The sequence below is a fragment of the Opisthocomus hoazin genome, chromosome Z (genome assembly GCF_030867145.1).
Source record: "Opisthocomus hoazin isolate bOpiHoa1 chromosome Z, bOpiHoa1.hap1, whole genome shotgun sequence".
Classification (NCBI taxonomy): Eukaryota; Metazoa; Chordata; class Aves; order Opisthocomiformes; family Opisthocomidae; genus Opisthocomus; species Opisthocomus hoazin.
The window spans coordinates 10,408,453-10,429,362 of record NC_134454.1 but is presented as its reverse complement, the minus strand read 5'-3'; the positions used below and the strand labels follow the sequence as shown (position 1 = coordinate 10,429,362).

At 45.0% G+C, this 20,910-nt stretch overlaps 1 protein-coding gene across 2 annotated transcripts; it reads left to right on the top strand.

Annotated features, from left to right (window-relative positions):
- Positions 1-7,393: 7,393 nt before the first annotated feature.
- ENC1 (ectodermal-neural cortex 1) lies at positions 7,394-20,361 on the top strand. Of its 2 annotated transcripts, none has more exons than XM_075411306.1 (3): positions 7,394-7,634; positions 11,773-13,585; positions 17,095-20,361. In XM_075411306.1, the coding sequence occupies exon 2, from the start codon at positions 11,785-11,787 to the stop codon at positions 13,552-13,554; it is 1,770 nt and encodes a 589-aa protein (XP_075267421.1). In that variant the 5' UTR covers positions 7,394-7,634; positions 11,773-11,784; the 3' UTR covers positions 13,555-13,585; positions 17,095-20,361. The 2 variants fall into 2 exon arrangements, with proteins under 2 accessions (XP_075267421.1, XP_075267422.1); XM_075411307.1 differs by lacking the exon at positions 7,394-7,634 and adding an exon at positions 7,912-8,750.
- The last annotated feature ends 549 nt before the right edge of the window (positions 20,362-20,910 follow it).

Sequence of the window (20,910 nt, the reverse complement as noted above, 5' to 3'; positions counted from 1 at the left end):
GTGATCATTTAGCTGTCTTCCAACTATGCACTTCAAATTCTTTCTAATTTAATGTATTACCTCGTTTACATCTTAACACACGACCTGTTACAAAAGACAGAGGATGTCTTTTGTATTTTCAAACTACTGTCTTTTCCTTAAGCCAAAATATACATATGTTGACATGCCAAGTGGCTCCTTCTTCAGGTAGGAAAGTAAAAACGTGTTCAGACATGTCCTGGAGGTTGGGAAAATTGCCAGAAAATGTTTAGCTCAAATAAAGCACCAACAGTTTCATTTTTACTACTTTCAGCAGCAATCAGATCTCTAATTAAACTCCATTAGCCTAAAACGAAGCAGAACTTTGAAGATGCAAATCAATAACCAGAGTAAATGCCACATTGACCATATTAAGAAAGTTTTGAAGCTTTGTCCATACTACACATTCCTCCAAGTTTAAGCCCTTCTACTTAACTTGGGCTTAACTAAATTGTCCAAGTGAACATTTAGAGCAGAGAGGTAATTGGCCTTTTTGGAATACAGTTCACCTAAGAAAATCTGGTTCCCCTCACTGTTGAACGTGAAATTTGCAAGGTTTTGCCTGTTATGGTGTGACATTTCCTCGCTCATAAATTGTTTTCTCCTTTTAAAAAAGGTTTTGCTGCAGATCGAAATGCGCTAGCACTGCACCAACAGTGAATTAATCTTCTACAAAGGCCTGCTTATAAAACAGGTTAAAAAAATTCAAACCAACACCATCAAGGATTTAAACCTTTGTATAATACATGGCTCTGTGGCAGGATCCAATTCACTGGTTTCCTTTGTACACAAGAACAATAAAGTCTCAAATAAAGGCTTCGAGAGAGTACATAAACAGGTCTTTTAAAACAAGCAAATGTGTCCTTTTAAGTCCTGCTCATTAAACAGGCATAGGCTGATGAGGATACTGAGGCTACCTGTGCATATAAGAATGCCTGGGAAACAACCCCTGCTGCAGGCAACATGTTCAAAAGTTAGATCTAAACCACAGAAATACCAACTCCATAGGACACATTTCATTCTGTTAAAATGTCTGGAATCAGATTACTTACTTAGTCCTCACAATCATCAAGCTTCACAGCATAAGACTAGGTAACTGAGACTGTTTTAACCTTCTCATGTTCTGCCAAGAGCCTTCAAAAGTGTTCCTTTCTTAAGTGTTATTAAGTATCTGTAAAAATGCTATTTAAGAACATCCAGAATTAATGTGGCCTCAAAACTATTAATAATGCTGTTCCAGATGTTTGTGGTGAATTGTTCAGCAGGAAAATTAATAAAGCCATACTTACACAAACAAGCTTGCTTTAAAATGCTTGTCTGGATCTGTCCTAAACCCATAAAAATCAGGAAGTTCTGCAGACTCTGTCTCTTTAAAGCAGTGGTCCCCAACAAACCGTGTCAAGCTTCCAAATTTCTCATCAAACTTTTTGAATTGGAAACAAAATAAACTTTACAGTTTACTTTGGTTCCATGGACCACTTCCCATGACCTCATGGCCTGTAGTTTGGAAACTAATCCTCTAAGATGTATGTATATGATGATGGAAAGCATGACTACAAGACGTCTGTTGGCTCTCACTTTTATTTGTTACCCTGGATGATAGTAGCATTGAGATATAGACTTCTGGCAGGTGAGCAACCTGGACTTGATTGGGACAACCCAAGGTCCTGATCTACTTATACATTGGTAAGGACAGATTAGCTCAATGTGCCCTGGGCACTAAAAAACAGAAGGAGAAAAAAAAGTTTTTATCTCATGTTTGCTCATATCCACCTCAAGAAATCCAAAGCTCTCTCCCAAGTACGTGACACAGTCGGGGCTTTTCAGCTCCTATCCATTGCCTTTCTTTTTCTGGTGTGTGTCGGTGTATGGCTTGACCCTTCAGCAGGCCTGAAGAGGTGAAGAGCTAGTTCCCTTCTGGCTCGAGGGCAAAATAGCATCTAAGTGAGTGGAACAGCGTAACAAGTCCCCAAGCTAAAATGTAAATTTTTTTTGAGACGTACATACCTGTGTTTTCAGACTTGAGCGACTCAAAGTTGCACCACCAAAAAAGTATGTGTATTCCCATCTCAGGTCAAAAATCCTCGTCCTTAAATACATTGAATGAAAGTCCTTAAACAGTCTTTAAGTATTAAAAGTCCTTAAATACCTTGCATTTAAATGTGTAGTGCTACTCATGAATGTAAGAGTAGTTACTCAGATGTGTATTGCTGTCCTTACAAAGCCAAAGCTATTCGCTTGCGTGAACACATTTTTGTCTTCCTGCTTTCAACGCTAACATAAAAGACAAGGAAAAAATCTCCATCATTTAGGGGTCTCCCTAGATGACACACTGTGCTCTGTTTAAATTACCTAGCCCCTTCTCACAATATTGAAGGGATAGTACAAGGTGTAGCCCTACTCTCGGAGGATTACCGGCCTCGGTCGGCTCCAAGCTCAGGTCTGCAGGGGCTTGACGGGGTGGGGGGGAACTGGCCCACCGTCCCCGCAGCACCGGAGGACGTGGGGAATTCACAGGTCCTTGGGACAAGGTTTCTGTTACAGCATGGAGGCGTTTCAATGCGGGGTGGGAAAACTGAAGATGAGAAGCCATCTTAGCTGCCACCACTGGGGGCCACTGCTACTTAGCGAGAGAGGAGCTGCGAGGCGCGGAGCCGGCACCGGCTGGAGACAGGTCCCGGGGAGCAGCGAGCAGCGTCCCGGTGCCGGGTCACCGTTCAGACATGGGGACAGCCAGCAAAGATGCGGACGGTGAACTGAGGTCCACTGGCAAGGAACGTACGAATGAGGCAGCCAGACTTTCGCCGAATGTCACCACGAGCGATGGCGGAAGCGGCACCCACCGCTCTGCAGCGGTGGTCCCAGCCCTGTGCTGGCCCACTTATCTGTAGGAAGCGGCTTGCTCACCCCTCACTAACCAAACCTGGTCACAGGTGGGTCATCATCATTGTCTTCATTGACTAGGAATGACTTTTCTTGTTAAGAAGGAGAACAGGCAATGTGGAATAGGCAAAAAATAAAGTCAGGTATCAGAGACTTTTGGGGGAGTAAATTAGAGAGAGAGACAAACTGGAAAATGGTAAGATGGACAGAGGAATTTGTACAAAAGAGAAGTGGATGGCTTCTCCTCACAGTCTGAGACATCTTTTCTTCTCAATACTAATTTTCTATATAAGCCCATACTGCTGGAATAATGCAGAATTCCGAATTCTGGACTAGATGCAATAGTCAGTCTTTTCCAAGCGTTTCCTCTGAGGATTAAGGAACCTTAGGTGAAAATCTTTCTCACTCCAGACATTATCCACATCTATAAAGTTATTTTACAGCCAAATTGACCCTTCTGAAAGTTTTGCGTACAAAACACATTCAGGCTTAAATAGAGAGCAAGGCCTGACTTTTCCTCTCTCTTACACGTAAGATGATGGCATAACTCACTGACTTTAAGTGGGCTCGTGTTTACATACTTTACAAGAGACAAGGAACTTACCCATCACAACCATTTGTCACACGGATGCAACATAAATGTTTTGGAAAGGAGCATTAACAGCCATTTGTCACATACCCCAACATTCACCCCTCAGTGGTCCTCGTTTGTACAGAGCAGCAGATACTTTCTTTTCAGCCTGAGCTGCCATGGCATGCAGGAATGACATCTAAAGGGCCAGCCGGACTGTATGTAACCCTTCTGAAAAACAAACATACAAAGAGGTGAGAAGAGAAGAATGGGGCAAAGAAGCACTTCTGCCCCCAGAACTAGCGGGCAAGCTGGCATAATTGTCGCTAAGAATCGTGGAATGTCAACCTCCCACCAAACACTTTGAATACATCTCTGGTGCTACACAAGCAGTGTACCACACTGGGCTGTGTCCACCCAAACCTCTGTTTGCAGGCCAGGCTGGAGAAACGCATCAAAGGCAAATGATAAGAAAAGCAGGTGTGGGTCACGGAGCGATGTTCCTGGCTCCGTCCCCCTGGGAGATCTCTGGCACTGGTACTGCTATTGTACGGCGTTAATTAGATCATTCTAATTAATTCATTCGGAGTGTAAATTAGGAATGAATGAAGATAAATTACACTAATACATTTAACCCCATGCTGTTTATTTAGCAGTTGAACAAAATAATGTGGTTAAAAAGAGTCTAACAAGGCAAAAGCCCAAGACACAGCCGTTTAATAGCATTAAAAATTAGATCTCAGCCTGTGCTGCGGGCACATACTGCTTGTTTGCATTTAAAAGGGTTGCCAAGACAGCTGTACTGGCAAACTCTGCTGCTGTAGATGCAGGTGATATTAACAAAACAAAACAAAAAATGTTATTTCCATCTCCTGAATGAAATTACCTGCACTGGTAAATGGATTATACTGCTGGTACAGCTCTGCCAGCATCAGAACTCTTGCTGGTATTGCTAGAGTACTCCGGAAGATGTTTTAGCTACATAGGTATGCCTACAAAACATTAAAGTGTCAATAAAGCCACATTACAAAGTTTGCTACACATTCAAGGATCCTAGAACTTGTCTCAACACAGAAGCCAAACCAATTCAAATAAAGTGCGAGGTGAAACTCATTTAGTCAAAACAGCAGTGCTTCTCTGCATAGAAAGCTGGATTTGAGTTGAACAAAGAAGTTTCTGCTGCCCCAATTGTTCAAGAGTCAAATGCGGCACTTACAATTCCATGGATGAAAAACGAAAATATTTGGGGTTTTGCATGGCTTCTGTTTTTGAAGGCCACACTTCCATTTCACAGTCATTTTGTCAGACTTCTTATTAGAAGAAACAAACAACCCTAACAGATTATCAATTTCACATGACTCGAAGCTGGGGCTTTGAGAAAAGGGCCAATTATCTCGTGATAATATCACGATATTTAGCAACACTTCAAAGATCCTATCTATCCTGGCATACGAGTACTAGGAGAAACATGTTTAAACTAGTTCAGTGGGCATGTTAAACTATGTCCTGGGATAGGCTAGGCCAGCTTTGTTTTCAGCAGTGTCAAAATACAGATTGGCCCATCTACAAAACTGGCTTAACCGGAACTGTGTTTAAATGTGACCCGACTTGGTTCTCAGACCAACATAAACCAGGCCAAAGATTTACTTTGGACCAGGTTAATTTCTCCCATGTTTTTCCCATGCTAGCCACGCAAGCATTCTTCTTCTAAATGTGTTTTAGGCTGTCTTCAGCCAGAGCTACCTAGTTTTAACTCCTGTGCAGAAAGGAGCAGAGGTAGTTCGCATGCTCTTTGTCACCTGAGCATGAATCGGACCTCCTGTGCGCATGTTCGAGAACCGCTGCTGTGGTTTGTAAGCGTTCCAGGTGTGGAACTGCAGGCAGAGGACTAGGAAGTTATATTTTCTTCTCCTTCTCTCTCTGCTCCTACCAGTAGCACTGCTTTACACAGTGCCTGTGCGCTGAGTTACACGCACATGGAAGGGGCTGTCTGACTATGTAGCTGTCTCCCCAGCAGATGATGTACAGCTTCATCCAATCATTCTGCCCTGATTAACTTCAACAGGTTCCTTGTTTCATGGAGGGCAAGGAAGATTGGTACTTCATCTGGTCACTCTCTTACAGGATTATTCTCATTCTGTTCAGGCAGAATATTGCCCAAACCTGCGTGCTGTGGGCAGCTGTGTAAGCCTTGGACGTTGTCCTCTCTACAGACCTCATTTTTCGCTGACCAGTCCTTGTAGCCATGCTCAAAATCGGTTTTACAGTTCAGATGTTGCTGAGCGATAGATCGGGTAACATTATTCTACCATTTGCTTTTCTCCCATGGTGATACTTCTGCCTGCTTGAAGTTTGTCCTGGCACTGTATGAAGCGATGCGTTCCCGTGGTTTTAGTTGCATAGAACGACATAATCTGGCTTTCCAACACCAGACTACGGGAGATTCACCATAATGGAATTAGCTCTAAGGGGACAGGGTTTGGGTGGAATCTCTGCACGTTTTGTTGGGGGAAAACAGGAGAAAATAGGAAAGAAGTATTTTGTGGGGAAATGAAAAAACCTGGACTCGTAACATGAGCAATGCAACGTGCAATGAAGGTCGACCATTCACAGTCTAATCCAAAATCCTCTAGAACTATGTGACTCAAGCGAGCACTGGATTAGATTTACAGTGTCCACAAATACCCCTTGCGTAAGGTTGTTTACAACTTCCAACACCTTCTCACACCCAAACAGCTTTGAAACACGCTTTATTATGTACCGATGCGCAGCACCTTGCAATCTGCAACCCTTCGTGTTGTAATCAAACTATATTGTATGAAGAAGCTGTCTATGAAACAAATGACTCTTTCATCTGCTCCACGTTCAGCTACGCTCCCCAGGCTTGCACAGGCAAGGAATTTCAGATGTGCCCTGCTGCACACCAACTGTGCGCTTACCTGCAGACCCCGGAGCCCAGCAACAGGAGTATCAGTAACCCTCCGCAGGCTACCAAATCGGAGGAGAGATTTGGATGAGCAGGGCACACCTGGGCGACATTTCATCGTGAGGAATGAATGAATTCTCCAAACTGTTCTACGTAGCCAGCAGTCTCCTGCTGGTGGGAGCAAAGCAGTTGTTCCTGTCTTCCCTGAAGCCTCTTCGGACCAACACCGTTGCTTCACGTGGTATTAGCAAACGGCGAGTTTGCAGTGCGTACCATGCGATGTCCAGCATGGTGCCCTGTATTTTTCTCGCAGAGAGCAGCACCATACCGTTATGTAAGTTTTCACTCATCATCATCTCAGTTTTCACTCTGAGGGCGATGGAGCACCGGCACAGGCTGCCCAGGGAGGTTGTGGAGTCTCCTTCTCTGGAGATATTCAAGACCCAGTGCAGAAGGCTGTGCAGCCTGCTGTAGGTGACCCTGCTTCGGCAGGAGGGTTGGATTAGGTGACCCACAAAGGTCCCTTCCGACCCCGAACATCCTGTGATTCCGTGTGATTCTGTAAACACCCCTGCTGCGTCTAGAAGACGTTTATTTTTGAGATCAGCCTTTCGCACAAGTGCGTTCTTCTCACACTCCGTTAGCTGGTAAACAGTCACAGCCGGGCGCAGCTCTGCGGAAGGCTCACGGGAGCGGCCGGGAGTAGCGCCCGGTGCGGTGCCAGGCCCCCCGCCACGCCCGGGCCCCCCTCCGGGCCCCCCTCTGGGTGCTGCCAAGGGGCTTCTACCCCCAGTGCAGTTATCTCCGTGCCTGCAGAGCGGGGCGCGGACCCCTTCACCCCTGCGGCGGGAGGCGGCCGCGGTAACCCCGGCACGGCTAACCCCAACCCGGCCGGGACCGCAACCCACGCGAGAGCGCTGCCCACGCCCGCCCGCCCGTCCCTCCCGCGCTTTGCATAGCGCTCCCCCCCGCCCCCCGGCCCATATACCCCCGCTCCGCGCCGCCGCCGGGGCAGAGCTGCGGCCGCCGGTGCCAGCAGCAGCAGCAGCCGCTGTCTCCTCCTCCTCCTCCCTGCGTCCTCCCTCCCTCCCGCGGCACCGCCTCGGCTCCCGGCAGCCCGCCCGCCTCTCCGCGGGACCACTGAGCCCGCAGCCGCCCCGCCGTCTCCTCCCATGCGCGGGGCCGCGCCGCTCTCCGAGCCACACGGACGCCCGCGCCCGCCCGGGACCCGCTGCCGTAAGTGGGTGCTCGGCTGGCGGGGGGGGGGGGGGAACCCGGCCAGTCTCCTCAGAGGCGGAGTTGTTTGCGGGGGGGGAATTTAGAGTTGGGTTTCTTTGTCTGTGTGCGGTGAGGGGTCCCGCGTCGCTGTCGGGAGCGGGGCGTCCTGCCTTCCCGGGAAGCGGGGGGGGGGGGAGGGCTGCGGGGGGGGGGGGGGAGGGCTTCGGGCGGGGTCGGGGCCCGGCTGTGCGGGACTGGTGGGAAGCGGTGGCGGTTCGGTGGGTGTCCGGCAGGTTCCCTCCCTTCGGCTGCCCCGCCGATGCTGAGACAGAACCGCAGCCGCCGCCGTGCCGTTGCGGGGCCACGTTCGGAGGAGCTCGCCTCGGGGGCGTGCCGCCGCCGGCGGTTTGAAAACGCTTCAGGTTTTTCGTCTGGTTTGGGCCGAGAGCTGCGTGCTGCGGGGCTCTTGGGAGGTAGAACCTGGTGTCGAGTCTCCGAGCGGTGTCTGCTGCCGGGCTGCTGTGACAAGTAGCCCGCCGAAGCGTAATTATAAATCAAAGTCTTGGTTCAACCTCTGTTCCCAGATAAAAATCTGTATCTCTAATTTACTGACCGCTTCTTGTCTTTTACATACAAATATTGTTATTTCTAAGGGGAAAAAAAATGCCTGAAGGGAGTTGACTCATGTTATTCCAAGATGAACACTTGCTCCCTGACTGTAAATTGCCTCTGCTGAAGTATTTGAGGCTTGCACGATTTCCGACACCAAACGGAGAAATCGGAAATGTCATTTATACATTTTTAATATCCTTGTGAGATTCTGGACTGAGCTAATTGTCAGAAACTGCAGAAGGACGCGTTTACAGAAACGCTGCCTATTGGTAAATTATGATAATTGCTTGTAAGGGTGTTTGTTCCACTAGTCCATGTGTGAACTCATCATCTCGGCAACCGCAGCGGAGGAAAAAGATACCGATAGATATGTATCTTTGTTCTGTTTGGGGAAATACGTTAGCTTATCTTAAACGTGAATTGGCATACTTCGAATTCTCCTCAATAGATGACATTGTGGTGATAAAGGCAGAGTTACGGAAACGCTTGAAGACCAGCAGAAGTGAGATCTGCAAGGGCTTGGTGAGAAATGTCATTGCTCACTGAAAGACCCAAGTCTTCCATTTTAGTGGGGTGAAATGCCGAGTGCCTTATTGAGGAGCTGTTTGAGAGTGGCTCCTAGAAATTTTTTTTACTTTTTTTGACGGCGGTGTTCTTTGCTGTGGCTGTGGGTGGGCTTGGGTAACACGCGGTGATCTGTTCCTGCCCTCTGCGTATGGTTTGTAGCTCACGAGCATCCAGTGTAGGCATCATTGCAGGGTGGGTTTTTTTATGTTTGCCTTGATTTTTGTTGCGGTTATGGGCTCATTCTGAGTGATGCTGAACAAGTGGTGCTCACAGGAGTACAGAGCCGCCTGAAAGATCTGGACGCCCGTGCCTGCAGCCTCGGATGTGAACTTTACGTGCCTATTTCTGAGCTCTGTGTGCGTGATGAAAGAAAGTTTTCAGTGTACTCTGAATTCTCCCTCTGTCGGGGGGGAGAAGGAGAGGAACTGTGTTTCTGTAGAGATCCTGACCTGCCTAGACTGTGGTGTCTACACGTCCACTTAACTGGAGTGGAGAGCAGGGGGGCAATGAGCATCTTCATCTCCTGGTCACTGTATTGTCTCTGATCAATGGATGTTTAGCTCCCGTCCTGCTCCCTGGCAAGGAGACCTTGCAGGAGCAGGTCCTCAGTGTGAGGAAGACCAGTCTGTAGAGATCCAGTGAATGCTTTGCACTGCATCATAATAGCATTTAAAATAAAGTGCCTGGAAAAATGTTAAAATTTTTCAGGGGGTGTTTTGCCACTAAACGGTCCACCTTCTCGTCTGTGTCTCCAGACTTTTTATGTGCTAGTATTTCAAGCCGTGACCCTTTCTGTAATCCTGCAGTTCCAGCAGGTTTCAACCTGTATATGGCCAGTATAATCTTTTTGGCTATAGATTAAGTAGGTAATTTTAGTCTGAGATTAGTGTTCAGGGTCCTTGAATGCCATCTGAGTCTTTATTTGCCAGACAATACAATTGCATTAAAGGTAATTTAATTTTCCTTGTAAAATGGTTTGTGTTGTGAAGAGACGTACGAGCCTCCTTAAGTTGTTCTGTGCTTGGTGTTAGTGCATGTAATAGCTTGGTCTGAGGAGCATTGGCAAAATAACTTTCCAAACTTTTGCATGGTGGAGTGAGACGGATGCTCTGCCCTGTGGTTCTGACAGGAAGGATTCCTCTCTGTTTTGGAGGATTTTGCATTGGGCATTGTATGCTGAGCTGTGTTGCTTGTTCTTTTCAATCCCAGTTAAATTTCATCAGGAAGTGTTCCAGATTAAAGGAAACGGGCTGTGGTGCTTTTACAGTGAGGTGTCTCTTTGTTCCTTAATTGATGTTGGTTTGAGGGGCTTTTTTTCTGTGACTAAAGGGAAAGGTATATCACAAACTTGCTGTTTGATGTGACGAATCAATTATTCTGTACATTAGCACGGCTAGCACGGAGGATGGTGCTGGTTTATGCTGCAGTTAATCTGCAGGTGTTGTATATTCCATGTACACAAATTGGTTGTTCTGAAATGGAGTCCGCTGTCCAAATTAATCCCATATGGTTTTGATTTTGTTGAAGGTTCTGGTCTTGTGAATTTAGAAAAATGCATGTATTTATTTTAAAATGCCTTTTTTTTTTTTTTAAAGCTCATAAAGCTCTTGTGTCATCTTGAAGCTTGAAATGTGGGAATAGAGTTGTGCAGTTCTGTACTGCTTCAACATGCTTAGTAATATGAAAATGTTTGTGTCTGAGAGAGGGAAGTATATCCACATTAAAAACCTGCACAAGTGGCCCCAGGTCATGCTCTGAATTTGAGGACTGGGTGCTTCCCAGGTACGCTTTTGCCCTGTTCCTTATTTGAAGGTACAGTAAAAGGAACTCTGGGCATGCGAATATCATAGTAATTAGGGAAGCTTGGTTCTCTTCTTTCTCCAAGCTTTCTCTGCAGTTTGGAGCTAGATTATTACAGTAGAGGTCACAAGCACAGCTTGCACTGGGCTATATATGCTTGTCTGCTATTACTCTCACTGTGGCTTTTTGGCCATTAGCTTTATATGGCTGCCAATGTTCATTGTTTTCCCCGTACTCCATACTGTTTTGGCTTGACTCTTAATTAAATGTGGAAACTCGCTGCAGTAGACCTGCATGTCGTGGCAGATAACAGTAACATTCACCACCTAACAGGAGCTGAAAAGCATTGTGTATGGAATAGGGCTGGATAGGGTATGTCTTGTGTTTTACGTCCCCTCCAAACCTCAAAAAGAACTGGTGGCTTGTGCTCTGAGTGCCTGGCTCTCGAGATAGCTTCAGAGGTGGTGCCTTGGTGACTTCAGTTGGTGGTCAAAAAACATTTTTCTGCTGACACTGCCTGTGTATATGCTGTGTCACTGTAACAGGGGGCTGCTGGCAGACTTCAGCATGTAATCTCTAAAATTCTCTTATAATCTTTAAAAGATTTTGCATGTGTGAATTTATGATTGTTGCTAGGTTTTTGTTTTAAAGTTCCCTTTTTTTCATTCTGTGGTGTTGCATATGGAACACCAAAGGGAAGCTTCCTAATGGGATTAGTAGGTTTTTGCTCCCGTGCAGCTTTTGACATTCTTTAGATATTCTGTCTGGTAGCTCTTCCTGCTATGATTCAGTACAGGAGAATGTTTCAAGCATGTGCATGTGTACATATGTAATGAATCAGCTGGTCTAGGTTGGGGAAGGGTGAGAAAATCAGTCCTGGTTCCTTTCCTTTCTCCTCTTACTCACTTGCTTACTGCATTGCTATGAAAGTTGGAGATCAGGTTTCCCAAGATAAACCTGCTCTTGGGCAACGAATTTAGAGTATGTCACTTATGAAACTCATCTTACAAAAAATAAACGTGTGCCAAAGGTAGATGCAATTCTCTGTCCACTCATCTATAAATTAAGGCTTTTTTTTCTCATCCTATAGCGAATAATAGATACACTTTGTGACATGTAGAAGTAATAATGAATTTGTCTGTCTCATCAATCTTACTTTTTTTTTCTTTGTTTATAGGTGTGAAAGAAAATGTCAGTCACCATGCATGAAAATCGCAAATCTAGGGCCAGTACTGGCTCCATAAACATATACTTGTTCCATAAGTCATCCTATGCTGATAGTGTCCTTACTCACCTGAACCTTCTGCGTCAGCAGCGTCTCTTTACAGATGTACTTCTCCATGCTGGGAACAGGTCGTTCCCCTGCCACAGAGCCGTTCTAGCTGCTTGTAGCCGCTATTTCGAAGCGATGTTCAGTGGAGGACTGAAGGAGAGCCAGGACAGTGAAGTCAACTTTCATAATTCGATTCACCCAGAAGTCTTGGAGCTTCTTCTGGACTACGCATATTCCTCCAGGGTTATCATCAATGAGGAGAATGCAGAGTCGCTGCTGGAGGCCGGTGACATGCTGGAGTTTCAGGACATTCGGGATGCTTGTGCAGAATTTCTGGAGAAGAACCTTCATCCCACCAACTGTCTTGGCATGCTGCTGCTGTCGGATGCTCACCAGTGCACGAAGCTGTATGAACTCTCTTGGAGGATGTGTCTTAGCAACTTCCAGAGTATCAGTAAAAGCGAAGACTTCCTCCAGCTGCCGAAAGACATGGTCGTGCAGCTCCTTTCCAGTGAAGAACTGGAAACTGAAGACGAAAGGCTGGTGTATGAATCGGCTATCAACTGGATCAACTATGACCTGAGTAAGCGTCACTGTTACCTGCCTGAGCTATTGCAGACGGTGAGACTGGCCCTCTTGCCAGCCATATACCTTATGGAGAATGTGGCCATGGAAGAACTGATCACCAAGCAAAGGAAGAGCAAAGAGATCGTAGAAGAGTCGATAAGATGCAAGTTAAAGATCTTGCAGAATGATGGAGTGGTCACTAGTTTGTGTGCCAGGCCCCGTAAAACTGGCCATTCACTTTTTCTTTTGGGTGGCCAAACCTTTATGTGTGACAAGCTGTACCTGGTGGACCAAAAGGCAAAGGAGATCATTCCAAAGGCTGACATACCGAGTCCACGGAAAGAGTTCAGCGCTTGTGCCATCGGCTGCAAAGTGTACATCACTGGGGGACGAGGGTCAGAAAATGGAGTCTCCAAAGACGTGTGGGTGTATGACACCCTTCACGAGGAGTGGTCGAAGGCTGCTCCCATGCTGGTAGCTAGGTTCGGGCATGGCTCTGCTGAACTCAAGCACTGTTTGTATGTTGTAGGAGGACACACCGCAGCAACTGGTTGCCTGCCAGCTTCCCCTTCAGTATCCTTAAAGCAAGTAGAACAGTATGACCCCGTGACCAACAAATGGACCATGGTTGCCCCACTGCGAGAGGGAGTAAGCAACGCAGCTGTGGTCAGCGCGAAGCTTAAGCTGTTTGCTTTTGGAGGTACCAGCGTCAGCCATGACAAGCTGCCCAAAGTTCAGTGCTATGACCAGTGTGAAAACAGATGGACGGTACCAGCCACCTGCCCCCAGCCCTGGCGCTACACAGCCGCAGCTGTTCTGGGTAACCAGATTTTTATTATGGGCGGAGATACCGAATTCTCTGCGTGCTCCGCTTATAAATTCAACAGTGAGACATACCAGTGGACTAAGGTGGGAGATGTGACAGCCAAGCGAATGAGCTGCCACGCAGTGGCATCTGGCAACAAATTGTATGTGGTCGGAGGATACTTTGGCATTCAGAGGTGCAAAACGTTGGACTGCTACGATCCCACATTAGATGTGTGGAACAGCATAACAACTGTGCCCTATTCGTTAATTCCCACGGCATTTGTCAGCACATGGAAGCACCTCCCCTCATAATTGTGTGCATGTTGCAATTACAAATTATCAGGTAAGAAATAGCACGTTTGAATTCCGCTGTAATAATGCTTTTCACAAAAGCTTTTCAGCAGCAGCTCTGAGGAGGGTGAGTATATGCAATCCACTTTTGCAGCTGGAGCAACTGAGAGTCGTGTATTCACGGGCAGTTGTAAGCCAGGCACCGTGTCTGTGACAAAGTCAGATGCTGGAAGTGGTTAGCCATGTATCTTGCAGCCGGTTCTCTTAGGGGGCCTTCTTCTGCGTGATGTGGATGTTGAAGTTTTATTTGCTCAGCCCTTCGTTTGTGTGGAAGTGCAGATAATTTGGAAATTTAATCCTGCTCTGTGTTTAGATACTAAATGCATGCTAAACAAGGGTTCAGTGCTGTTTTCGTGATGGCAGAGGCCAGGTCGCTCCATATATCCAGTAACAGTGCCCGGAAAAGATGCTGTAAATTCTGATCTGAAGCTTGATAGTGAATTCACTTGAATTTCCAGGCGGACAGCGTGCTTGCACTGTGCAGACAGCTTTTGGGGAAACTTGCTGCCTTATGAAAGGTGTTTTACAGGCACTGCAGCCCTAGTTTTCCACCTCGCCTAGACAGCATGGTTGCACCTGCACAGACTAAGGTTGCATTTGCTCCACTGATACCCTTCAAAGTACAGATTTTTCAAAATAGTTATGAACATATATATGTTGGACTAGATATAGTGTTGGGAAGACATATAATTAATATTGCTGGCTGAAATAATTACCAGTCTATAGCACATACTGTTCCAAAACAATTTAATTATACATAATGGGCCAAGCTCTTACCAGGTGCAACTTCAGCATTGTATCTTCTCACAAGCAAGTCTGAATTTGGCCTTTGTTGTTTTGGTTGTTGTGAATTTCTGATTTCTAGGAGGAGGGGAGAAAAGGTTTGTGAAGAAACCCACTAAAAACTCCAGGTACCTACAAGAATTATTTTTCAAATCCATTTTTTCATGCTAACTACCAACTGTTAATTCAACTATTACTAGTTTTTCCTAATTTTTATCTTTTTCTAGAGTTACATCACTTAAAATAAGTCACAGAAATTTTCCAGAACTATTAGTCTGTGTATTTTGCAACAAATCTGGCAGACTCCCTTTGGTGTTGTGTTGCCCTTCTCCACTGCTCCGCCCTTGAGACTTCAGTACACAGTCACAGTTACCACCAGCCAACCAAACAAATATACAGGCATGCTTAATCCTAAATAATCTATGCCTGTGAGTGGGAGTTTCTTTTTGAACAGTGTGTAGTGTAACCATTAAGTTAGGCAGGCAGGTTAGAAGGAACAAATCAAATAAATACAGTTGCTGTAATTAAATGAGCTTTGCCTTTACATTTAAGTTACGTAGAAATCAAGACTGATGGAGGTTTTCCAGAAAATAGGAAGAACAGCTTGTGTATAAAGACTTCCCTAGGTACTTCTGTTGAGACAGATCATAATTGGAGACATTTGCCGGACTCTTGCAGTAAACAGGGAACACAAATGTCTTTGAAGCAGGGTAGACAGAAGTATATACCTAGAAATGTAGGGTAATCGTGAAATTCCTTTCTCTGTCGTACACTGAGGATTCAGCATGTAGTTGTCTTTCAGCCAACTCGGAGCTTTGGCTGACTAAAGAATAGGAGGTTTGGCCTGTGCAAAGCAGCAGGTCAGCATGGAAATCTAGTGTGAAATCGGGCTGTGTTGTGCCATCGGCTGCTTTTGTCTCAGGTGGTTGGTTGTCTTAAACACTGCCCTCTTTCCTCTCCTTTCTTTGTTTTTACCAAACTTACTATTGGGAAAGCCGAGCAAACCCTGGAGACTTAACCACATCCTGGGTGCTGGGAGGAATCGCACCCCCCAACAGCCAGCAGATGGAAGCCCTGATTTCTGCACCATGGCTTCCCCCTTAGCTGGGAACAGTGACTTGACATCTTCAGTTAATTTCTGTTATTACTGACTTTCAAGCAGTTCTCCGTGTTATCAAAGCAGCAGTATTGAATGCCCTGACTTGTGTCTGTGCCAAGAAAAATATTGACTTATTCTTCTGAAACTGACTTAATTGTTCTGAAGTTTACAGTACATGAGAGGGAGTGTTTTATTTTGAAAAAGAGTCCTCGTATAACGGTGCAAAATGCTTTCCTTTGCTTTGCAGTGTCTTGTTAAAAGCCATTATTTTTGCTTCACTAACAGACAAGATAACTGGCTGAACGCAGCCGTATACTGAAATCTCTCCAATGCTCAGTACTCATCCAGCAAGTAGGGTTTTTTTTTTTCCTGCTGACTCCTGCTGCTTTGTCAGTGGGTGGCAGGGACAAAAAGGAAATTACTTTTGATTACCCTCTGTTTTCCTGGCGCTGTGTGGCCCCAGTCTGTCAGCTTTCAGGAATACTTCAGTCTGCTTTGTCCTGTTTCTCAAACTTGGGGCTTTTGCGTAACTTGGGGATTTTGAGACCTTTGTTTCGACATCATGAAGATAGTGTATTTCAAGCCCACAGCTGCAAAGAAGCTTGATGCTCTGGGCTGTAATGTAGTCTGTGGTGTTTCCTGTGAGTGTTCCCTGTTGTTCTTACTACATCTCAAGCTGTGATGTCTGTGCTCAAATGAACTGAGTGTTCACTGGAGCTCCTTTGCATTGTAGTGATGTAGGATTTGCCTCCTAAAATTCTAGCAGTGCTACTAGAAATTACTGTGATGGGCTGTTTGGAAGCTGGTGTTTTAATACAGCTTCATAGTGAAAAAGCAAAGCACAATCTCAGCATCCAAAGGCTGAATTTCTCATTGAATAATCAGTATTTTAAAAGGGCTCTAGGATGGAATTATTGATGCATGGTGCGTTGCTGTGTGAAAAGAAATGAGGCAGACTTCTGTTCTAATGAATAGCAGATATGTTTTAAATAAGGGGATTATATGACCCTTTCTATATTGTGAATAAAATGAATTTGGAATTCTTCATGGTGAACAGAGGCATTGGGGCGAGACTCCTTCGCCTCCCCTTCTGCTTTACTCCAACTAGGTTTGCCTTGGCCTGGGGATAGTAAAAACTCTTTGCACTAAGTGTTAATGTGAGTTTTGATGGAAGAGAAATGTACAAAGTTACATTTGCTTAAAACAGTTCCACAAAACTTTAAGATTTTGGGGGAACCTAGAAATGCTGAAGTACGCAGGATGCAGAGCCCATCATATTGAACTGTATTAGGCCAATTTGATTTAGGTTTCAAATGACTGAATTTGTAGCCAGAAAATTTAATAGTCTTTCTGGGGTCAGGAGGATGGTTTGCAGAGTAAGGGTAGTAGAACAGTGAAGGCAGAATCTGACCCTAAATAATTAGGTCTTGACTGACTCTCATATCAGTAGCTGGCGAACACTGAGGTGGTCAGGGAGTGGGGAAGCCCATCAACTGGATTGTATCCTGAGCATAGCTTTTAGATTTTCTTTGATATCTAACAAAAATGTTATGGTACATTGTCTCAGGAAACCCTTTTAAGTTTTTTCTCTCTCTCCCCCCTCCTCCCTTGCTTTTTAGTTTACTTCTTTATTTGGAGAAGATAATTGGAACCTCAGATCTGGAGAAACTTTTAATGAAGAAAAATCATTCAGCGTCTCTTGCATTTGAAGAAACTCATCTGCACCTTGTAAATTATCTAACCTAGACATGAAGGAATGGGAGGAAAAAGAACTGTCTTCAGTGCTTCAGCACATGGTTTAAATATGAATGGACGAACCTAGGATCTGGCCCTTGTGCTAGTAATCGTGGATTAATGCCAATATTAATCAGTCCTTCAAAGAAGAAAAAGAGGAGACAGAACTTCTGAGTTGTGCAGCACACAGCGCTCGATTTCTGTGGACTCCGATGTTTGTGAAATTTGAAATGCTTGTCACCTCTCTTTGTGGTGGTTTGAAGTGCCAGCGCCAGCTGCAGGGGAAGCAGGCCAGGTCTGAAAAAGCGAGATGCTGCTGTGAATGAAGATAACAGCGGTGTTGCTGCTGAACTCTGCTAACCGGAGCGTGCTTGTCTGTGGGCAGTGCCTACAGCATCTCTTAGATCCCGCATTGCATTGTCCTGTGTGCAGTGAGTGACCTTCCGCTTGCTGAGGAGCAGACCGGTGGTGAAATGTTTTTGCAACAGTGGGGAACGAATGACATCCCCCCCAAATGCTCCTTGTTCCCTTTCCCCCCTGTATTTATAAGTAATTCAGACTGTCCCATTCCTGTTATGTTACTTGTTGTAGATATAGTTATTTATTGTTCAGTGCTTGCATGCTGAAATAATGCCTGCAATTGTCTTCATGTTGCAAGGGCTTGTGTGAATTGTTGTATGTTTTGCACAGTTTGTGATCGCTGACTTGCTCTGCTGCACAAAGAAAGAAAACTGTTGGGTAACAGTTGGAGGTGGGAGGAAGGGGTGGCTTCCCGGTCGGAAATGGAAGGATTACAAGGCAGGATCTTAAATTACACATGTACTAAAGGAAGAAGCCATGGAGGTCACTTTCTCAGGCCACCAGCTCCCCAGGTTGCATGTGGTGTGTCTTGTAGATGGTGTCCTTGCTACATTTCATTTGTTGGTCATGCCTTTCAATTTCTAATCTGGAAATAGCCAAAATCTCTTGCAGCTCTCTCTTTGTGCAGCTTCCCGATTGCAACACAAATACTGTGGAAGAGCTTCTGGATACCAAGCCCAGATGAAGTCGTTGTCCAAAGTTATTTATTTATTTATTGGGTTGGAGAAGGGTTTCCTACAATGTAGCCACATTGACCTGAGTGAGTGGAGTATGGTGATAAAAAATAAAAACAAAAAAACCTCAAGATAGGTTAGTGATGAAGTCTTAAAAAAAAAAAAGAGCAGCAATTTTGCACTGACTGGATTGCCTCATCCATCTGGATTTCAGATGATCATCTGAGTGACCAGGTGTCAAAAGACCCAAGTGCTCTAGCAAAATTCTTATGGGGATAGAAAAAGAATTTCAAACCTCTTAATCTTAAAAAATAGCCCTCAGACTCTGCTGCCTTTTATTTTCCTTAGCCAGGTGTGTCTTTAAACACTTGGTCGCTCAGAAGCGACAGATACAATCCTGAGAAACCAAACTTTGGTTTTTAAATAAATTTGTTTCCTATCAGTCTGGTCTTGAGACAGAGATGAAGCTACTCTTTTTCTTCTGGATTTCAGAAGCTTGTGTTTCACAGGTGCTTTTTTTGCCAGATCCTGTCATGAAGCATGTATTGTATTGTGTTTATTCCTAAATGTTTCTGGAGCCCAACTTAACTGGCACATTCAGTAACATGGTTGGTGTGTGCTGCAGTATAAGTAAACAGCTGCATGCGTGCATGCAAAACAAAAATAGTCACATTGGTGATGCTTGCCTTTCTCTGTGTGACAGTGATGTAGCTGTATTTGTGAAAGCTCTGTCATCTGAGTGTTTACTGGAAGTATCACTGGAAGTTTCTCTGTGCTGCCTTACATTTGACTTGCTGTTTGGAGTAGACCCTTACATTTCAGAAATAGAGTATTTGGAGTTCTGTGAATACGAAGAGAATATTGATGAATTAGCAAAGGCATTAGTAGTTTTTTAAAGGGTGAGGACCAGCTGGATGTGAACAGTTTTATAGTTCCTCTGGTTAAACTGATTTCTTGAAATGGTAGATTAAGCAAGTGTTTAAACCTACAGCCTCCCCCCTACTCTCTGCCCCCAGCATTAGTTCTTTTCTCTTAGATGGCTTTTAAGCAATAGGAAAACATCTTAGATAGGATAGGTCTCCTTCCTATACCCCTGTACTTGCACAGGTTGCCCCGTTGAAGCAAACAGCCTTGAATTGCTGTTGCCTTTCACGTTGTGGATCACTCCTGGGAGTGTGGAAGGAGCCATAAAATCAGACTTCCTGCGTTTTGCATGTCCTCTCCCCAGGCATAAGTGACTGCACAAGGTATGAGGAAGCAAAGAACTGGGTCCCCAGGGGCCCACTTCTTTGAATAAGGGCATATAGGTTTGAGACCCTTTTTCTCCGTCAAGCTGATCGTTGTCCAGATGTGAAGCTGCACTGCATCTAACTACGTAGCCTATGAAATCGGTTTTGTAGTGCCATGCAGCTTCCGAAACTGGGATGAATTTTCTGCAGCTGCTCCCAAAGTTGTGGTCTGTTTTCAAGTCCGCAATTTATTGCTGTGTGTAGGCTGAAGGAAGCTGAAGTCAGGGTGGGCCTCTGGCTCTGCAGGGAATATGCTAGGCTCTTGCTCTTTGAATTGATGTGGGAATCCTGACTAGCTACTTGACCATTCCAGTCCTGCAAAACACCCCACACTTTGAAGCAAACGCAGTTCGCAGCAGAGTGCACACAAAAACCCTGGCATAAGATGGGAAGGTTCCTCTTATTTTGCGTGCTGGTTGCTGTAGAAACATACAACAAAGGACAGCCTTCCTCTTCTGGTATAATTGTGCAGCCCCTTTTCTCTAGGTCTGACACCTGCCTGAATAAGAGTGATTAGAGCAGAATAATGTTCCCTTTCCTGGCTATTGAAGATGTGGTTCATGTCCTTAAAAAAAAAAAAAGTGCAAGTGAAGAAGTAAAATTGTCTATGTTGTGTCTTTTTGTTTGCTACTACATCTTAAGGTTTTGTAAAACTTGCATTTTTTTTCACAATGTGAAACTGAAGGTCAATAAATTATTAGAGATTTTCTCTCCTTGGAACATTTATTTCAAGTGTTGTTGCTTCCTCACCTTCCTCCCCACCCCCAAATGCTTTGAATCCCTTATAATGTCCTTTTCATGTCCTCTTAATAAAAGCGCTTCGACAACATGCAGTTTACTACTTTGGTTTAAGCTTCTGCTTCAGCTGCACTTCCCTTCCCTTTGTTCTGTTCTGCTGCTTTTACTATGATTTCTATCTCAAAGTTCAGCAGTTAAAACTGCAGGGCCTCAAAACATTTAAGAACAGGAAATGCAAGTTTGTTGGTGCTTGCTGTACAGTTTAGCTAGTGCCTGATACGACTTGGAAGCGGAATTAGGCATCTCGAATCCTTCCTAATTATTCTCAATGCAAAAAAATGCTGGCTGTGTGTAAAAGATTCCAGTTGTTCTATATAATGCACACATATAGCCAAACTCTTTGATCTTTTCAGCTTGCTTGCATTTTTATGGGTATACAGGGTGGTTGGGGTGTTTTTTTTTTGATTGTTTCTTTGGGTTTTTTTTAATGCTGTTGGTTTTTCTGCATTGGCTTAGCACCTCTCTGGCCTTAGGGTGTTGCTGACCACTGTCCAGGTCTAAAATAACATCATGGAGTGTCATTCATGTACACATCCTGGAGGTTCAGTTGCTCGGGTCTGCTGAGTACTGACCTGCTGTC